The sequence below is a fragment of the Phycodurus eques genome, chromosome 21 (assembly GCF_024500275.1).
Source record: "Phycodurus eques isolate BA_2022a chromosome 21, UOR_Pequ_1.1, whole genome shotgun sequence".
Lineage (NCBI taxonomy): Eukaryota > Metazoa > Chordata > Actinopteri > Syngnathiformes > Syngnathidae > Phycodurus > Phycodurus eques.
Genome location: NC_084545.1, coordinates 6,176,407 through 6,197,477, shown reverse-complemented (window position 1 = coordinate 6,197,477; position 21,071 = coordinate 6,176,407). Strand labels below are relative to the sequence as shown.

Here is a 21,071-nt window from a genome sequence, read left to right as displayed (position 1 = left end):
CAGAATGTGGTTTGGCATTGTTTGGCTTAAATAAGCAGGGGCAGTCCATGAAAAAGACATTGCTTGGATGGCAGCATATGTTTCTCCAAAACCTGTATGTACCTTTCAGCATAAATTTTGCCTTCACAGATGTGTAAGTTACCCATGCCATTGGCACTAACACAGCCCCATACCATCACACATGCTGGCTTTTGAAATTTATAACAGTCCGGATGGTTCTTTTCCTCACGACATCCACAATTTCCAAAAACAATTTGAAACGTGGACTCGTCGGACTACAGAACACTTTTCAACTTTCCATCAATCTACCTTAGATGAGCTCGGGCCCAGAGAAGCCGGCAGCGTTTCTGGGTGTTGTTGATAAATGGCTTTTGCTTTGCATAGTAGAGTTTGATGTCGGTTTTTGATGCAGTGCCACTTGAGGGATCGAAGGTCACGAGCATTCAATGTTGGACCGTAGATGATGAAATCCCTAAATTCCTTGCAATTGTACGTTGAGGAACATTGTCCTTAAACTGTTTGACTATTCTCTCAAGCACTTGTTCACAAAGAGGTCAACCTCGCCCCATCTTTGCTTGTGAATGACTGAGGAATTCAGGGAAGCTCCATTTACACCCACTCATGGCACCCACCTGTTCCCAATTAGCCTGTTCACCTGTGGGATGTTCCAAATAGGTGTTTGATGAACATTCCTCAACTTTCTCAGTAATTTTTGCCACCTGTCCCAGCTTTTTGGGAACGTGTTGCAGCCATAAAATTCTAAGTTAATGATTATTTGCTAAAAACAACAAAGTTTATCAGTCTGAACATTGAAAATCTTGTCTTTGTAGTTTATTCAATTTAATATAGGTTGAAAATGATTGGCAAATCATTGTATTCTGTTTTTATTTATGTTTAACACAACGTCCCAACTTTATTGGAATTGGGGTTATACATAGTGTTGATAATTTACTAGTAACAATTGAAAATTAACATTCTTGGTGGAAGTAATACGGCTAAAATAACAAACAGTCAGCCACTATATTGCGTCCCCAGCTACTCGTGGATTTCTAATTGGAACATACTCGACTTTCATTTGCGGATTCCCCCGCTATGTCGTGGCATCCTAATCCTACCGTGTAGTTTTATTGAAGACCTCTAAATGAAACTGGGAATCTACATGCTCCTGTTCGCTGTAATTTTTTCAACTTGGAGGGTCGTATTAGAAGCTCCTTTTTGCCAGTTTTCGCCAGTGTTGTTGTTCAGTGTGAAAAGTATTAAGATGTAAATGGGCATGGATTGAAGTAAACCTGCAAATTTCACAGTTTGAGATGTCCTATCAGACACTCCTTTCAAACCTTTATCCAATCAAACCCATCTTTTTTCCCATGTCGCTGTTCTGTGTGAATGGTTGGAGTCAACTGGCATTTTTTCCAACTTGGCAGGTACACAAAGATGAATATAACGATAAATATCAGTGTGTGTATATTCTCAGCCATCCAGGTCCTGGTAATCTGCAAAGGTTGAATCAAAACAACTGGACATATTCTTATTTGTTGAAAGATAGCTATCGGTTTGTTGGTAAAAAAACAAAAACGATTATAATCGAATGCTGTAACGCTGATGTGGCCTACGATAAAATAAAACGAGTTTGACACCCTTGTTTTAACAGAAAGCAATGGAAGACAAGTCATCATAGGTTTCGCAGAGACCTGTCCCCGCCGCACTAAGCAAGCAATGCAGTAGAAAAAGTGTTCAATAACACCTCTGGCTCCTTGGGTGGAATCTGTGAAAACACTTGAGTTGCGTGCTCCGCTGTCGTTCCCTCTAATCAATCTCTCCCACAACATATTTATGACCTCATCTGCTGGGGCTCACGTCAAAACCTGCTCCAACACGTCGAGCTCCCTGATCTTGTCACTGAACTAGATGACCTTGAACAGTAATCTCGCCCGGCCGCATTCACGCTAAAATGTTCAGCTCTCGTTTTGAGTGACAAGCTTAAGCCGGTTATCATAAATCAAGGCTGCTAAACAGTTGATGACGGACTCGAAACACAGACACTCACAGAGACGCTAGACTGTTAGGCGTGACACCCTGTCCTTGCAAGGTAACTGGCAGACACACTTTAATGTAAGACAAGTAAGTCACTGTCGACATGTTCAAGCAGCATATAATGTGCCCAGGAGACAACAGACACTGTGCGAGTCAGTTTCTGACAGTCAGTAAACACTGACCCACTTTGCAAAGGAATAAATACCTTTGATACCCTCAGGATGATAGTCTGAAAAGGAAGAAAGAGGTTTATTCGAAGTGATGTTGTAGCATCTTTTGAGGATTCCACTGGAACGGGCCTGAAATGGCCCCATTATATTATGGATGGGCACTGATTAAGACTGATCTGTGAGCGGCAGTATGAAGCGACAAGGTATCCAGACTGCTCGAAATTACAAAGAAAGACTAGTAGTAGAAGACCAAATTAAATAAACTAAGTTACAAAATAGCGGCACGGTGGACGACTGGTTAGAGCGTCTGCCTCACAGTTCTGAGTGCTGGGGTTCGATCCCCGGCCCCGCCTGTGTGGAGTTTGCATGTTCTTCCTGTGCCTGCGTGGGTTTTCACCGGGCACTCCGGTTTCCTCCCACATCCCAAAAACATGCATGCTAGGTTAATTGACAACTCTAAATTGCCTGTAGGTGTGAATGTGAGTGCGAATGGTTATTTGTTCCTATGTGGCCTGTGATTGGCTGGCAACCAGTTCAGGGTGTACCCCGCCTCCTGCCCGATGACAGCTGGGATGGGCTCCAGCACGCCCGCGACCCTTGTGAGGATAAGCGGCTCAGAAAATGGATGGATGGAAGTTACAAAATAGCGACAAATAACGTTTTATTGATTGAGGAGGATTGTCCATCCTTTGCGAAGAAGTCACAAAATATTGCATAAATGCTCATTTCAGTAGGATTCAATTCTATTTCAGAAATAAAAAAGTTGAAAAGGAATAAACAAATCTACAAAAGTTAATTTTTTGGGTAAATAACATTTAGTCCGACATGAGGGCATTTTCTCCAGTTTTATCCAAGCTAGTAAGCAAGCTACAATGAGGCTAACGGTACAACAAACAGTTGTAAAAACAGTGCAATCCATCCTGTTTAAAAGGTTAAAAGATGTGAATAAAATATAAAAATTGTGCGTTCCCTCGAGAGTCCAACAGATGGACATTTTGTCCACATTTGACCTTGCATCATTGAGCTGAAACGATTCTCCACTTTTATCCAAGCGCTTTCGTGTTTTGCACAACTATCAATCTAAGAAAACAAAAAACAAATGATTTTTCCACTCATTTTCAGGATTAATATTGGTTTGACCCATTGAAAAGAATATATAACATACTGTGTCTAGAGCAGATACATTGTTTATTTGACCTTGTCTTTGATAAGAAATCCCTCCGGCACACGAAAAAGCACCTTATCTGTAATGAAACCCCATGTGCACGATTCAATACAACAATAAATGTAGGTTGGCTGATACGATCCAGAGCTCAAGGGAAAAAAAATCTCCACTAGTAAAAGCTCACAATTTCCATCAAGGTAAGAAGACGGGATAAACATGCACGTCATCATCTTTCAGGGAATTCGCAAGATGCGGCTGACACTTGATAAATGTTGATTGTTGCCCTGCGAGTGGATTTTTGTGTGATAATCTCTACACAGCTTGACGATTAACTTTGACTTTTAAAACTTGCATCCCATAAAAGTTGTGCAGATGTTTTATATTACCTCAGCCGAGTATTTAACGTGGCTGGGAAGAGCTCATATTTATTTGTTAGTTATCTAGAAAGATTAAGTAGGGAAGAATAACCCACTAAATATTTTGTGAGTGAAGAATTTATTTTCACTTTATGCATTGTCCGCTTGCATCGGGGCCAAGTGATCAACAAGATCCAGCCAATTGAGCGATGGAGAAGAAAAAGCCAGCTGTGTATGACTGTATCGTTTGGCATGTCCTGCTTTTTTAATCGAGCACACCGAACACTACAAAGAACAAACACACTTGATTTGTTTTCTTTGCACGATTTTTACAATGACATCACATTTTAAAAATCGGTTAAGATGTTACAAATCAGGATGTGTGAAGTACCCCGCTTCAGGTTCCTTGTCCGATAAATGGCTACAATCTTGTTCGGAAAGTTAGTGGATCGTGTTGTTGTTGAAACTCCATCATCCACTTTTGTTCATTGTCTTCTTGACAAGGCCGGACCTGTTTATTTCTTCAGGACAGATGTGCAGTCCCACATGGTATTCCCATCTCTCGTTCCTCTCATTCCGTTCTTTCGCAGCGGGCCAGAAATTAGACAGTGGACAAAAAGTTGTTCGGACAGCCAATCTCCACCAATTGTTTCATTTTCTAAAAGCTCAAATAGTTAATGTCAAAAGCAGTCAAAGTTAATAAACGGCGACATTTCCAACAGAAGCGGACAGCAGGCTGTGCAAAATGCCTTTTGAATGTTACATCCACCATATCAAACTGAAACAAATAAAGAATAAGCAAAGCACATTTATTTATATAGCGCATTTCATACACAAGTTAACTCAATGTGCTTTACATGATTAAAAGCATTTAAAAACAACGAAAAAAAACAGCTTATAAACATTTAAAACAAATGGAAAAAAATACAATTAAACCAGCATACATACAGGGCAAGAAATAGCATGTAAAAGTGGAAATGCTCTAAAAAGCATGGGGAAAAAGAAGCGTTTTTAACCTGGACTTAAAAACACCCTTGGGGCCGATCGCACTTCTGTTGGCAACTTATTCCATTTGTGTGCAGCATAATACCGAAATGCTGCTTCACCATGTTTGCTTTGGACTCTGTGCTCCACTATTTTACCTGAGTTTGTCAATCTCAGAGCACTACTGAGTTTATATGCCATTAGCATTTCATTCATGTATTCAGGACCTAAACCGTTCAGTGATTTATAGACCAGTAGCAGAACTGTAAAATCTGCAGCATTCTGAATGAGCTGCAGCTGTTTAATGCTCTTTTTAGGGATTAAGACAAACAGAGTAGCGCCCCCTGGAAAGTTAGAAAAAAGAAGCCCCTGAAATCAGTTCATCAGTCAACACGAAATTTGGTGGGCATGTCTATCGTAACAAAGAGAGATGAAAAGGTCTCAAGGGTCAGTGCCCAAAAGTGAACTGGAAAGTCCATTTTGGGTGAATTTCAGGGCTCGATCTCTGACAAGTTCCTACTAGGGACCTCGCCCAAATAAGCCTCCCAGTCGTAAGAAGAATCTGAACAGATGGCTAATGCTAAAGTGGGAAGCTTATTTGCTTACAACATGGGCCAATTTTGATGATCAAAGATACGCCATAAAAAAAGGGTGTGCGAGGGACCGTTAATCGCAGTTCACAGGCTTTAAATTACCACTGAAAAAAAAATAAAAATTAACAGGCCAACATTGCTACCAGGAGTATGTAAGGACAGTCACTACTAACTATGCCTTACATTAGTAAAACAACGATAGCATTTTTGATTACAAACTAACAACTGTATAGTATTACAGTAAACCCCCGCAAAAAAAACGAGCAATTGATATACCCCCAAAAATGTTTATAGTTGCCTAGTTTAATAAAAATTACATACATATAAAATTAATAATAATAATATTGATAATAGTAATAATTATAATAAATTGACCAATTCAAATTATTTGGACAAGTGCTATAGCTTTATCAAGAGGTTAGTTTGGGATTTTGCAAAAACAAGAAAAAACAAAACATCAAAACGTCAGACTTCCATTCTGTCTTGTGCTGCGATTAGTCAGTCTGTGTTAGCCAAAGGTCAATTAATCACATGACATCGAATCAGATGATCTTGGACACAATCAGGTCTTGTTGTGAAGAAATACGTGCCTAGAAGATTAGATCCAGCGCTCATAGTCAATCCCAGCTGCACTGAGGGGGTTAGATGAGGTAGGGGGTGCCTTTCATTGCCTGCCTTTCAAACGTACCTGTAGCCTGATTGCGAGTGAGACGTGCTACCTGTCATGCCCACACAACAATCCTGTCACTGCAAATCTGCCAGAGGATGTTAGAACCTGTATCGGAAACACTGTATCGGTGATTTAGATGACTGTATGAAAGACTGACCCACCCTGGAGTGCTCAGCATGCTCGTGCACAGAGGCTAGGCCACCTGTGAGAGACAACAGTAGTACCTTGAAGTTGAAATGTCTTCAGAGTGCCCCAGTAGACCTCATTTCAGCCGGCATCAAAAGATGAACTCTGTGTGTGTGTTTTCGTTGTTCCCTTGGCTTTTTGTGCCGCTTTTACTGGAAGGGCGGATAGTGGCAAAAGAAGAAAAATGTCTAACGGATGTTACCAGAAAACACTCTGCCAGGGTGCAGTTACTTTTGTCTGCCGTTAAGGATCATGGTAGTTGGAGATGCCCACCAGTAGAAGCACAAATGTTGCTTCTATGAAGCAATGTTTAGCGACATTACAGTGCATCACCATTCATCCAAGGGGCATATGCTCCAGACCCAACCACGAGAGATGGAATGCTACGATATGGAGCAACTGTGCCCTTTTTTTATTTTACATTGTTTTATCCCTCCTTTACACGTCAAAAACATTTAAACTTATTAAACATATTAAAATACACTTATTTAGCACCTGTTCTCACTCTCTCAGTCAAGAAGTGGGACTTTGAGGAAACGGAAAGAAGAATTTCTCGCTCTACACAGTTCCCCAAATAAGAGGCAAATCGTGCTTGCGTCAAGTTGTTTATCACTCTCAGTTGAAGTTTACTGTAAAACTGACACACAAAACCAAAAAGATTAAAACGTATATTTAAACACAAAAATGTTCAGCCACGCCTTGTAATTTATTCTAACAAATGTCACCTAACTTAATGCCGACATATAATGTGAAACGCCATAGAGGCTAACTGAAACTCGCATAACAGTAATCATAAAACTTCAAACAACTGCTACTTTAAAACACGTGGAGTGCAACACTGACCAACAGAGCATACAACAATACTCACAGAAGTATTACTGGATCTTAGTAGAGGGACCTCCGCATCTTCTTCTTGTCTTTAATTTGGCTCCCCGGCATGTTGCTGCACAACATCTTACTACACAAAAGGTGCGCAACTCTAAATTCCGACTTGCCTGTTTGCTGTAAAAACGATCACTTAAAAATCTACGATTTAGCCAGGGTGCTTTTTAGATCCCAGCGCTCACTTTTTGGCACAATACTTTTTTGTCTTTCAATATTGCGTGACAGAATCTGTCTTTGCATTCATGAGCCTAAATGCCTGAACTATGAGGTGAAGATGTAATGAGCCCTTTTAATTGTGCATTCGCTTCCATTAAGACCCCCCATATGGGCCTGTGCCTGTCTTTGTGTTTGCACACGAGCCGCGCTGTTTGTCTGCGGCTTCCTGGCAAGTGCTGCCGTTGGCAGCAGCACCAGCCGACACCGCCCGCGTCAATGTGTTTATCGCCCTTGTGTACGCACATACAGGCATACAGGAGAACAGTGGGAGGAGGTCAGTGCTGGTTCTACATTTTCTCGGTACTTCCTCCCACATACCATAAACATACATGCTCGGTTCATTGCAGACTATAAATGTAAATGTGACTCTACATTTCAATTTGAATATGAATGGGTGGTTGTCAATATGTGCCTTGCAATTAACTGGTGACCAGTCCAGGGTGTACTCTCTTTCAAAGTAACCTGGGAAAGGCTCGAGTTCAACAATGGTCCGAATGAAGACAAGCGCTATAGAAGTTCCTTTTTTTTGCGATCAAGATTTTTGGAGCCAATCACAAGATGGAGCAATCTGTCTATTTAAATGACTTGTTCATAGACTATACTGAGTATCTTCAAAGGTATTCTCTATTTAGGTCATGTATTCAGGTCAAACCAACCTTATAACATGACAGAAATAATGGGTGCTAGCTTACTGTAAATGAATTACTTCATTGTAATTCAATTCAATTCAATCACACACACCAAAACCTTAGAGCATGATTCGACAGAACGCTGGCATGTTTACGTACAACCGTTAGCGCTAGCACTAGCTGGCTAGGCTACATAACGTCTTGTTGCCTGCTTGCGAGCCGTATCGTATTAAAAGTGCGTGAACATACCTCAGGGAATCGTTGAATTAAAGTCCTCTCCCGAGCACCAGTGACAACCAGCACACGTTTTCCCCAATTTTGTTCTTATAATACACCCGGCGGATGACAAGCGGTCCAGAAAATGGATGGCTAAAACTCAAGAGGTAAGTTTATTGCATTGCAGATGTCAAATTAGATCCAGGTGACTATTTATGTTTGGATTCACCAAAATTGGCAGTGTGCAGGCTCCTAATGCGATGATGCACAGTCCCAGAGGCCTTTGGGGTGAATGGTGAGCTGGCAAGGCATTTCATCGATAATTTCACCTGCCTGCTTCCGATCACTTGGGTGAGTGGGGGGCAGCAGTGAAATGAAACCCCTCCTTCGTCTCTAACAAAATAACCCTAGAAAAAAATATTTCTTTCACTGTCATTAATGATTCAGAGGTCCTCTACAGTTTGTCACACTGGCATTCGCCCCCTGGCCTTTTACTGAAGGACCTGTTATTGATACCCAATGGTATCAATAACATACTCACCCGAATGAGTATAAGCGGTGTAGAAAATGGGTAGATGAATGGATAATTAAACAGCTTACGCTAATTTTGTTAGCCGTCGGAATAAGAGCTATTGGAGTGCAGGTGTTTGAAGACCTTCAATCAGGAGTCAATCAGGAGTCATAGTCCTCTCAGCTGCTGACAAACGGGCACTTGCGCAAACATGGAGTGAAATTATAATTGGATGCTTTGAAGTTGAGAATGAGAATGTTTTGTTCACCCTGGCTTGTTCGTCAAGGCAGAAAAATAGGTTAAGGTTGGAGCTGAACAAGATATATTGATACTTGAGTCATATTAAAATGCGTTTGCAAGGGCCGAAAGCAAATTTACTACATGTGGGTGAGCGAGTCAGGACAAAGTGAAGGATAACGGGCATTACTGAGCTTGTACAACACAATCGGGGATATGATAATAGTCAAGCTTGCTGTCAAGAGGTAATATTACATATTTCAGGAAATGTAGTGGTTCACATAGTACGTAACTGACTTATAGGATCTACTGCCTGTCAATGCCCCATTCACAAACGCCCAGTCCAGGCAGGGTCTTTCTACTACCCACAGTGTGCATTTTGCAGCAGTATTTATTTATTTATTTAATTAATTTTTTTTTTTTTGCTGCTGAGAGTCTCCTCTTGGAAAAAAAAATCAACCTCCTTACTGACAGCCACAAGGTGAGAAGCAAAAACAGGAGTTCTCCTCTGGTAAACAATGATTTTCGTAGTTTTCCACTGTACTATTTTGAAGTGAAAACCGAGTAGAGATGTGGAAAGGTAATATACTGTACTTGGACCTTGTTTAGGTTTATATAATCCATACCTGCTTAACCGTAGAGGTAATGTATATAATTTAAAGAAAGAAGTGGTGAAAGCAAGAACTAAATGACTTGAGGGAGTAAATCCCGCTCAATACCCCGTTGACAATCACCTTGCAATAGACTGAAGACCAGTCCGGGCATGGTGTTTCGACTACAGTATTAGATTAGGCCCCACTTTGCTACGGTGGTCTGTTCTTTTTCTGATCAGTCTCATCTTGGATAAAATTGTTTGGAGAAGACCAATCCAGGCAGTGTGTCATCTGCCTTTTCCCATAAGTCATTTGGTACGGGCTCCACTGCCCAAAAAAATATTGATGAATGGAACTGGTAAGACTCCAAGAATTTCTCAAAATGAGAATTAAGGTGAGTCACTGGAGAGTGGGCGGTCGTGGGTACTGATCCTGCATTGAATGTTAATGTTACCAAACCCAGTTATTCATAGCAAATAGTTGCTGTTGATGGAGATGCCACATGCAACCAGGCCCAGGCTTGCATACTTGCCAAATTACTGATGTGATCTATGAAGCTTATTGAAACGATGTGAGCCTTCTGAATCACTACCACCACACCCCGGCCTTCAATTATATCAGCCAGCACAAAGAAACACCATAGACTCATGACAACACACCGACCGGGTATGCTTGCGTCTGAGCTTCTCCTGTTACCTGCGCGGAGAAGACGAGCAGTGAAACCAGACGTCTCTGTGAGAAACCTGCGGTTGCACCTTGCAGCCCAGCACAATAACTCAAAGACGCCCTTTGTTCTAAGACAGCAACCTCAACACCGGGTAAAAAAAACGAATTTGTTTTTGGTTTGCTTTGGCCATCTGTAACATGTCTGGACTTGCGTTGTCAAGGTTGTTTGATTCTGTGGTAAACAGGATGAAAGCAAGCTGCCAAAGTTTTGCTGTTTACAGCTGCAGCTCTCATTTAGGAGACACATGGTCAAGCTCGTGCGAAGTTACGCGCAAATGCAAAAAAAAAAACCTGACCTCTGCAATCCTCAGTCTGCCTCTGGGATTCGTCCTTTATCCACCCTTCCCTGGCAGTCCTTCATCCACAACGGTCAAACGATGAACAGACTGAGCCTTGCAGATTTTCAATCTTCATAACTCATCTGCGGACTGGAGTCACACAACCATGTTGACGTTCTCTTACAAACATATTAAATGACAGATGACGATGTCCACGGCTAAATTCCCCAGGGGGACCCATGAATCTGAGCTGTTTCTTACTGTGGCAATCGGCCCGGCAGACAGTGACACATTCTTGAGAAATGTTCTCAAGTTAAAGCAGCGAGCATGTGCTTGGTCGTCACAGGCTGAATTAAAGACACTGGGGTTGCCACGAGTCACCCCTTGCTTCGAAACGATTGAAAAGAAACAGGGAGTCCTGGGTTTCGAGCGGTCTCGACATACAGCATGTCGAGGTTACGAAAGGCGCAGCTGGGGTAAGAATACGTCGTCACAAGGCACATTCAAGTACTGCCGTACTTATTGTTTTCCATTTGATTGTTGTATATTTATGGCCTAGCTACAAAAGCTAATCCGGATACCCAGTAACTCTCTACGACCTGAAGGGACACCTAAGGGGATCCCAGGCCTGGTCCAACCTTGAGCCTCCTACCAGACAGACATGAACAGGTCACTTTTATTTGTAGGGTACGACCTTAACAGAGTCTTGGTATGAAGGGCCAGTGCTCCTTATGCCCCTTATCCACTGGACACTACCGACTCATCTCAACACAATTGACGAGGTGGTATTCATAGTCGCTGATTGGCCGAGCATTTTGGTCATCGCGAAGTCATAGAAATTGCAATAATGGAGACACATTGATGTGCCTCTACTTGAGGCTGCAATATCATACTCTACAGTCTCTCCTTTGCTGCAGCAGTCCATTTTCTTGCGGCTCTCAGTCTCCTGGATTACAGGTAATGCATCGTCAATAACCAAGAAGGCTCGTCGCCTCCATTTAACTTTTTGAAGATTACAGAATATATTATTCTTTTTGTTTTTTCATGGCTGACAAATTAAAGTGCTATCAGAGTTAAACATTTTATACTGACCAAACAGTCATTTATTAGATGATGATGCTTTTTACTATGTCTACTACTATGTCTTTTTATTGCACGTAGGATTTCAGACTCCTTAACCACAAACGACTCTCAGAGGGGTTCAAAGATGGCACGTTGGAGCAACATACGTGCTGTAGCTGGGATTTGATGGCTGTAATTTTACATTTCTGACACCCGGCTTTTTTTTTGGGTAAACAGAATCAAAAACAGGGCGACCACGGCTGCGGCGGAAACCTGCTCTAATATCTTAAATAAGAGGCAATGATGCGAAACCCAGATGGAGTGATCTCACGCTTGATACTCGGTCGACCTGTCACGAAGTATTTTATGTCTCATGGTAACGAGAGGAAGGAGGATAGGATTTTGCAAATGACTTGCAGACGTTAAAAAGTGAGTCATGGCAGGCCAACTTTAGGGCCAGCGTTAGAAGAAATGTACCTAATTGGGAAAATCAACTCTTTCAATTAATCTGGATGATTTTTATGTTTTTAATAAAGTGGGTATGGCGATACTAATAATATTCAAGTGAGTTTAAGGAGCACCTATCCACACAACATTACGTGTGCAAATAATGACCAATTAAGACTACCCCCTGTGTCTTATTCTCTGACTGCACCTGCTTCAACAGGCAGGATGCATCGTGGACTGGTCGCCAGTCAATCAGGGGGAACAGGACAAACAAGTATTCACAATCTTGAAGCAGAATTCTAAAAGAACCTGGCATGCATGTTTTTGGAATGTCGGAAGAAACAGGAGCACGCGCATAAAACCCACGCAAGCACAGGCCGAATGTGCGAACTCGCATTTCGAACCCCGAACCTAATCAAAGACATTCTGAACAATTCTGTTTAGAAAATCCTGAGCATGCACATTGTAGCTCAAAGCATCTCTTAATGTGGAAATAATCCTCCTCCTCCACACTAAGCCTGAAGAAGCCGTTCGATGAAGGAGAACCAAGAACTACATGCCTTGTTGCCATGAAACGGAGGCATGCTGAAAGAAGATAACGCACGCCGCTGGATAACCGAGATCCCCCCTCCCCTCATTCAGACTTCATATCCTGAACCCGGCAGGAGGGGGCCATTCGGGTCTGTCCACAAAGCAAGTTGTCAGCCGCAAAGTTTACGGCATGTTGCTACATGCCTGTGCAGCAAGTCTGTGCGAAATTTCACCATTTGTATATGACTGCTTTCACTGCTCAGTGAAGCAAGGGATAACTCCGTAGGAGCATCATCTCTGTTGGATTGGCTCGGTTCTTTGGGATTTTTATATTTAATTAGTCCGGATTTAAGATAAACCTATTAGGAAGATAACCCTCCTCTTGTTATCTTCTCAACAGGGTTATATTCAGCATCACATTCTATTCAAAATGACCTCCGACTGAGGTTACAATTTTACCCTCAGTGGGTCACATTAAGTACACCTGCACGATCTCATGACATCTGAGCAACCCTTTAGCAAAGCATGTGCTACATTATTATAACAACGTAACAATTAGCAAATAATTTATTGCTCAGTGACTGTTTTTTGTCAATGTCTTTATGCCCCAAAAGTATTCTCTGTCATTTGACTGTCTGTTGTCATACTAAAGTGGCTCCAACTACCGGAGCCAAATTCTATATGGCCTCGGACCATTGAGATAGGGAGGATGCTAACACTCGTCGTGCTAACATATAGCAAGACAACAACGGGTCAGAAATTATCACATTGTATGGATTTTACATCATACCCTGTAGTGCACTACTATTTCAAATGAGAATTGATAATGCTAACATGCTAACTGTTGGTATGCTAACATGTAGCAAGATAGCAATCTGGCTGCAAAGGTGCTAACACAGATTGATGAGGGTTTTAAATCATGCACTGTAGTAGGTGGTATTTTAGAAGAAGATTGATCATATGCTAACGTGCTAATAGTTGGCATGCTAACGTAAAGCTAGATAGCAACCTGAGGTCAGAACTCTCTTATACACATTGTATTGTATATAAGTATTTTATATCTTGTATGTGGGGAGTTTTACAAATAAAAAGCCAACAGGCTAACAGTCTGTATACTAACATATAGAAAATTATCAACCAGAGGAGAGAAAGTGCAAAGGTGCATTGATAAGGATTTGACATCCTGCTAAGTAGCTGGGTAGTATTTCAAATGAGAATAGAGAAAATGCTAACATGCTAGAAAATCTGAATCAAAACAAAGTAAACGATGTAAATTTAATACATTTACAAATAGAATGACAGACTGTTGAAAGCCCATCTGCTCGTGTGGAAAGCATGTGCTACATTATTATAACAACGTAACAATTAGCAAATAATTTATTGCTCAGTGACTGTTTTTTGTCAATGTCTTTATGCCCCAAAAGTATTCTCTGTCATTTGACTGTCTGTTGTCATACTAAAGTGGCTCCAACTACCGGAGCCAAATTCCTTGTGTGTTTTTTGGACATACTTGGCAAATAAAGATGATTCTGATTCTGACGAGGCTTGCTTGAATATACCGTATTTTCACAACCATAGGGCGCACCGTGGTAAAAGGCGCAGTCTCAGTTACGGGGGCTATTTCTGTATGTAACACCTATAAGGTGCAACGTATTATTGAGTGCAGGCATGGTAAAACATACGCTATCTTAAAACATACGGTAGCATGCATGCACGCTAAAACAATGTTTTTAAAAAGGCAGCGGAGGCAAAACTGAGTTCGTTTGTACTTTATTGTATTTAACAATGTACTCACGTTATTTTTTGAGCAATCCTCATCCACAAATCCATCAAAGTACTCATGTTCTGTATCCGCAATGAACATCTGGGCAAGTTCTCAATCAAACACGCCAGGTTCGAGTCAGTCCCGTGCGGCTCCTCAGAAATACGAAGGCTTGAACAACAGTGCAAGCATACACGTTAGCTCAAGCATCCACAATCCATTCACAAATTGTGGCGTAACTCGCCAGGCGTTGCCTCCCTGTCTTAGTAAAGCTGTGTTCGCCATTTGTCATCCATCGCTCCCACGCCGCTCGCAACTTCACTTTGAACGCCCTGTTTACACCGATGTCCAGTGGTCGGAGTTCATTAATCGATTGCTCGAGTTGGTCTTCCAACTCTGGCCACCTCACCTTGTTTCCGCATTTTGTTTTTCTTTTTTTCCCACGGAAACTCAGCTTTGTCTTCTTGACTTGGCGAAGCTCGTTTTCCTGCTTCCTCCACCTGCGAACCATGGATTTGTTGATCTTGAATTCTCTCGCGGCTGCTCGATGCCCGTGTTCCTCCGCGTAACTGATAGCTTACAATTTAAACTGTGCTTCGTAAGCGTGTCACTTTGTAGTAGCAGTCAAGCCAGCCGCCCCTAATTTTGTTCGTACTAAGCATTACGGTAATAGGTCACCAACTCGCGGCGAAAACCACCTTCAAAATAAAAGTTTCCCAATAATACGGACGTCAGTGCTCTTTGGTTAAGGAATGCAACCAGCAAAATTAATTTGAATCTTGAGATAAATTAAAAAATTCAGCCAGTTTACCTTAGTAACATGACTTTTAAAAGGAAGGTCTAATGGGAGTACTAACAAAAATAAATTCTCAAAAACCCATGCCTGTAAATACACAGAAAGTCTTCCATTTATGTTTGAAGCAGCCATCGATGTCATTTTGACCATTTCCAAGGGTCCTTCAAAGAAAACATTCAGCCCCACAGGCCAGTTTCCCTTACAAATGTGATATTTAATCGCCATGTCATTCAGGAGTAAACTCACAAAAATATCTGGCAATGTCAGAAAATATCCAGTCAGGAAGACGAGAGATAAAGTCAACCATGGTTGAGATCTTGATTGACTGATTGATGGAGCACTCAGGGACTAACAATATAGTTTCCACATACAGGTGTAAAGGTGTACTTTTCTACTGCTTAAATACAAAGTGCCCTGCCGATTGGCTGGCTACCAGTTCAGGGTGTATAGCTGGGATAGGCTCCAGCACTCCCGCGACCCTTGTGAGAATTAGTGGCTCAGATAATGGATGGATGGATAAATACAAAGTTGAGTACTTTTGCCACCTCTGCTGGTTCGGGTGAGGAGACTCATGATAATTGGTGGTGCTATCGTTAGGTGTGTGTTGTGCTATAAGAGCAGTATGTGTACCCCGCTTTAGTAGGCTTTATCCTTCCTCCAAAATTGGACTTTTATTCTTCTCTAGCCAATGACGAAATATCTAGCGGTGCAGCAGGCTGCTGGCGAGGCGGGCGCGTTCCAATCATTTGTGGGGGGAAAAAGAGAAGATGTTGATCAGGGGCGGAAATTGCTTGTCATCGCGCACTGAACTCTTATCCATCACAAGTCTCCCTGCTTGTGACCTTTTCAAGCGGGCCTTGAAAGTGGAGTGCTGCGCCGAGCACATCCCGCAACCACAGGGAGATGTGAATCTGGCGAGCCCACATGAAAAGACAATGATGCAAACTTGAAGAGGAGCTTAACTGCGCTGCGTTTCATTAACTACTGGCCTCTTGGCTCTTTGTTTCGGGCGCCTATTGAACCCCAGCGTGCCACTCCTGAGCTCTAAAGCCGCCCCCGTCTGAGCTTCTTTCCACAGCGGCCCGAGTGGGCGTGGAAGGGAGAGTCGAGGTTCCAGGGCGTGACTAATGCGCCGGCCTGATGTTGCTGCTCCATGCTGGTACGGGTGACAGCCCCTCTTTCTGGGTTGTATGGCGAGGCTCGCCGTGGCCGTCGTGGAGGGCAGCGCAATAAACCGCCCCCTCCCCAATCCTGTCCGTGCATCCCCCCACACTCAAAGCACCCAACCCCAGTGATGCATTCACAGCAGACCCTTTCAGCAGGTCATTCAGACGGGCAATAAAGAACCGAGCTATGGCTGTGTCTATGTTTAAAAGTGCACTACTTACCGAAGGTTAGGGCTTCCCGGTGAAATTTCAGAATGCAATCTAGCAGGTTAACTTGTTTGACCTTCTCTAAACTTGTTCATGCACTTTCACTCTTTCAGTGTTTTTGCACAACTTGCTGTTCTTTAACAAGGAGCGGAACAGCAAAATATCGCTATTTAATTTCCAATCACATACACTTCTAATACCTTTCTGTGACTCTTCCATTTAAATTTTGCATGCTGAACAAACAAAGTTCACAACAAGTGTTTGAGCCATGATTGGAACAGTAAATATCCTGGTTCGATTAAAATTGGTTTTAAAATCTCCATCATGCTGTTGACATCATAACATCATGAGACCAAGACAACACCTAAAAATGGATCAACAGTACCTCACCATTGCATGGCTTCAAACAGGATGTTTTCAGAATGAAGAGGCCACTGAGCTTAGAGTATCATAGCGTTTCATCAGCAGGTTGCAACAGATACTGTATACAGAGAGACTGGAAAAGTCACAAAAGGCATAGAGGTCTCTCTTCGAAATGTGTTACTCGATTCATGGATCAAACACCTGTAGTGATTTTTTGCCATTCTGCTCCTTGTCAGACAGCAGACGAAAAAAATGTATGTACATTTTCGAGAAAATTGAGACAAGACTATTATTTTGGTTTACAGTGGTGCCTTGAGATAAGAGTGAACAAACTTATGGGTTTTTCGAGATATGTGTCATCATACAGCTGATTTTCTTTTTCTTTTCTTTGAATCGCGAGCAACAATTTGAGATATGAGCGCTGTATGGGGGCAGTAAAGTCAACTCGGTTCACAACAGCAGCTGTTTGGCAAACAGTGAACACTTCACAAAGTATTCTTTGAGCTGTTTATTGCCACTCGCAAACTAGATATATAACAAAGACAATTATACATTGTGTATTTTAACCCTAACCACCTCACACACATAATGGTAAATGCCATAGACAGGCTAACGAATATCAGCCAGGTATCGCTGTTATAATGCTTTAAGCAACAGAAAATTTAATACAAACGGTGGCGCAACATATGTAGACAGATAAAATGAGTAAACTCAGAGGTATAGATTATTTGTCATCGGCAAAGAACAACTAACTTACGACTAACTGACTCACTTCAGCGACTGACCTGCTTCATGTATATGTATATGTCTGCTATACGCCCCACAGATGGCCAAGGTCCGCACACCAGAAGAAGCAGCACAATGAATTGAAGCAGTAAATGTGTCAAAAACTGTTTCATTGTATGTCATTACTGTATGGTTTTGTAAAAGACAATATTATAGATTTATATATTTTTCATATTAAAATCCATCCATCCATCCATCCATTTTCTGAGCCGCTTCTCCTCACTAGGGTCCCAGCTATCACCGGGCAGGAGGCGGAGTACACCCTGAACTGGTTGCCAGCCAATCGCAGCATATTAAAATCACATAACCAGATTATGGGGGGGGGGGGGGGTGTTTGGGTGGTTCGAGCTCAGAGGCATTTCGATACGGCCCCGACTTCTCACATACATTTCGGGCTGCTTAGTGGTCGCCCAATGCATGATGCATGGTTACAGTATGGGAAAGTCCCATACTCTCAAACATCTCAGGAACGCTAAACTACAGTGTATCCGGGTGCAATCCACACGCCGCCGCAATCTTAGCACATTAACAGCCTTGAGCAAAGGCATTTAAAGAAAACCACATCATTACACCGGCCACTCTCTCTCCCGCTCTCTCTCGTTCGCCACCGCCGCTCTCACGCTCATTGCACATGCCGGCGCATTCCAGGCCCGAGAGGAACATCTCTTTTTCCAATGGGGTCGCAAATTATCTTGGAAATCAGCTCCAATTTTGGGTGCCACTCCTGAGAATCACATCTTTTAAAAAAAAGAATTATACTGGCAGGATGTTGTGTAATTTCACCCAGATGTTTCCACAAAGAGGTACCGTTTGACACAATGTGTTTTTTTTCCCATGGTACACTAGCTAGCTAACTGTATGTTGCAATTGTGCCCGGTAACTGCTGACACGAACAAAGGTGCTTAAGTTCTTATATAGTGGGGGACGGGCAACTCATGCCAGGGACCAAGTGCGCCACTGGGCCTAATTTTAGCCACGCCCCAAACAATTGGGAACACTGAAATGGTGATGCTATCTCTCCACAATTGAGTACTATATAGTCTTAGCACATTTCCAGCAATTATCTGAATCTCATCTGAATTATCTCTGAATTCCCTTTACAGGGTGTTTTAGAGAGAAGACTGGTCTACGGGGCCTGTTCCAGTCTAGGAGTGAGGAAGCACCTCAGCCAGATATCTAAAAATATTGTCCTACATAACAAACAAGGGCAAGTCATAGGAGAAGAAAAAATGCAGTTGAGAGTTCTTTTGAGTAACTCAGCCCATCTGCCTCCTGCAAGGGCGTTCAAATGCGGTCCGCATTCTGACTGACTGAACTGTCAAACCACGCTGGCGCATAAATACGACACACGTGCCACCCAATAGCATCTCTCCCAGAAAAAGCGAGGGATGGGGCGGGTGGGCTTCTCGCACACTGTTTTAATTTACAGTCGCTGTCAGCGGCTGAACATATTCACCGAACCACTGTCTGGTGAAAATGCACTGGCGGCAATAAATGCTCCAGGAGGGAGGGGGCCGTGGCGGAGGCGGGGTGGGGCGGGGGCTGACGAGGCTGTCGTGTGCGGCGTGCTGATGTTGGGATGACAACTTTTCTCCGGGTACTACAACTGACGTGACCTCCCTGTCTCGAATACAGTACAGGTGAAGGTGCATTCATGTACCGCACAGGAAGAATGATTACGCTCCTGAAAAGGATCCTGAGACATATTATGTGGAAGTGACGTTTTAGTCCTCTAACAGTGTTGTCGGATGCGCTTTCAAGTCGCTGGACTACATGGGAGCACTGTTATGTCAAAACCAAAAGCTAAGCAGAGCTGCAGTGTTTTGGATGCACTTTTAGTTAATTTAAAAAATAAAAAATAAAAAACTGTGATAAAAAGCCCCTCCTAAACTCTATCTGAGTTTTACAGCACGAGTCCTCAAGAAAGAACTTAATCCCAACTGACTTTTGAGGCAAGAATCGGGGTACACCCTGGACTCGCCGCCAATAATAATTATTACATTAATTACAGTGAAAGCCATGGACAATTCAGAGCCGTCTAGCATGCCTGTTTTGGGAATATGGGAGGAAAGAAGGATTCAAACCCAGAACCTCATGACTGCGAGGCAGTCATGCCAACCATTAGTTCCACATGCTGCCACATACATAATCCATAATCCATAATAATGATCATGTTTTCATGGATTTAGTCCAACCCCTAGCTGTAAACCAATGAATTGCTCAGTGCTTGCTTAGGGTGATGATGATGTTATGATTATAACAGCCATATGTTTTGCCTTTTCCCCATATTTTCTTACTTGCACGATTAAGACCACAAAGAGGGGTTAATACACTCAATATGGTCTGTAAAATCTTTCTCGTTAGTAGCTTGGAAAAACAATTACCATGACAGCGTCTTTTTCACTCATACATGTCATTTCAAGTCAGCAAAGTGCAACAGAAAGCAAATGATGGAGTATAGTGTACTGTAACTAAGCAGTTCTGCATTTGGCTGCATGTGTGTCTGGTTGGGGTGGCATTGTTGTCGGTTCTCACCGGTCTGGGCTCCGGCGTCGTGGACACACTGCACAAGCAAGACAAGTCCGAGCAGCAGGTCCAGTCTCCTCTCCAGCGCCATGTCCACGGATATCCGAGAGGTGGTCGTCTTCCTAGCCCCCACCCCCCCCACCCCCACCCCCCCTCCCGTTATCCTCCACTCCTCCGAGGCGGCGGAACCCCGCAACTCTCCTTCGTCTTCCCGGAGGAAATAAAAAAGAAGGGGGAAAAAAAAACCTGCTTTGTCCTCCACGCGGAGGTGCTTTCTGCTCCCACACAATTGCGCTGCCTCCGCTTCCAAAGTGAACCAACAAGAAGAACAAAAAATAGGAATGAAATATTCAAATGTGACAAAAGGGAAAAGTTGAACACATCTGTGCTCTCCCGGTGTGCTCCGATGTGTGTGCGTGTGTGTGTGTGCGCGCGCGCGTGTGAGGTCCAATGTTGCGCTCCTGGAGAAAAAGAAAGTGCGCGTGTGACGTCACCACGCCCTCGCAGCCAACGAGATTGCGTTTGCGATGTTACGAGAACACACCCGGAAAACGAACCATTTACCGCCATTCGCGGTTTCATCTTTCGCTAAGCTAGCTAACTGCAGTAGAGAAATTACAAATTATCTATTTATCTATCTATCTATCTAACTGTTGCTAAGTGACCAAACTAGCGCGGACAACTTACAAATAATTATTTACTGTATATGCTTGCTAACTAGCCAACTACCACGGAGAAGTGACAAATTAAGGAGTCTCCAAACGTCAACAAACATCTAGATATACTGAATATTGTTTAACTAGCTAACTACTGTGGAGAAGTAATAAACCATTGTAGTCAAAATGTAAAAACATGTTAACCAAATAATGTACTGTTATTAATACAATCTATTTATTAATATATTGCTAGGAGTCTATTGCAAGCTTGCTAAGTGTCTGTCTGGATAGCTATGTGCAATAGTAAGAACATTTTAATG

At 42.6% G+C, this 21,071-nt stretch overlaps 1 protein-coding gene across 2 annotated transcripts in view; it reads right to left on the bottom strand.

The window, feature by feature from the left end:
• The window catches only part of plxdc2b (plexin domain containing 2b), a 70,775-nt gene extending 50,256 nt beyond the window's left edge, over positions 1-20,519 (bottom strand). The window contains exon 1 of one of the 2 annotated variants that reach the window (XM_061666300.1): positions 20,105-20,519. In XM_061666300.1, the coding sequence (XP_061522284.1) occupies positions 20,105-20,186 (82 nt within the window). In that variant the 5' untranslated portion in view covers positions 20,187-20,519. Of the gene's footprint in view, positions 1-10,467; positions 10,524-20,104 lie in introns of those variants that run through there. The other variant, XM_061666301.1, reaches the window with a different exon arrangement.
• Positions 20,520-21,071: the final 552 nt, after the last annotated feature.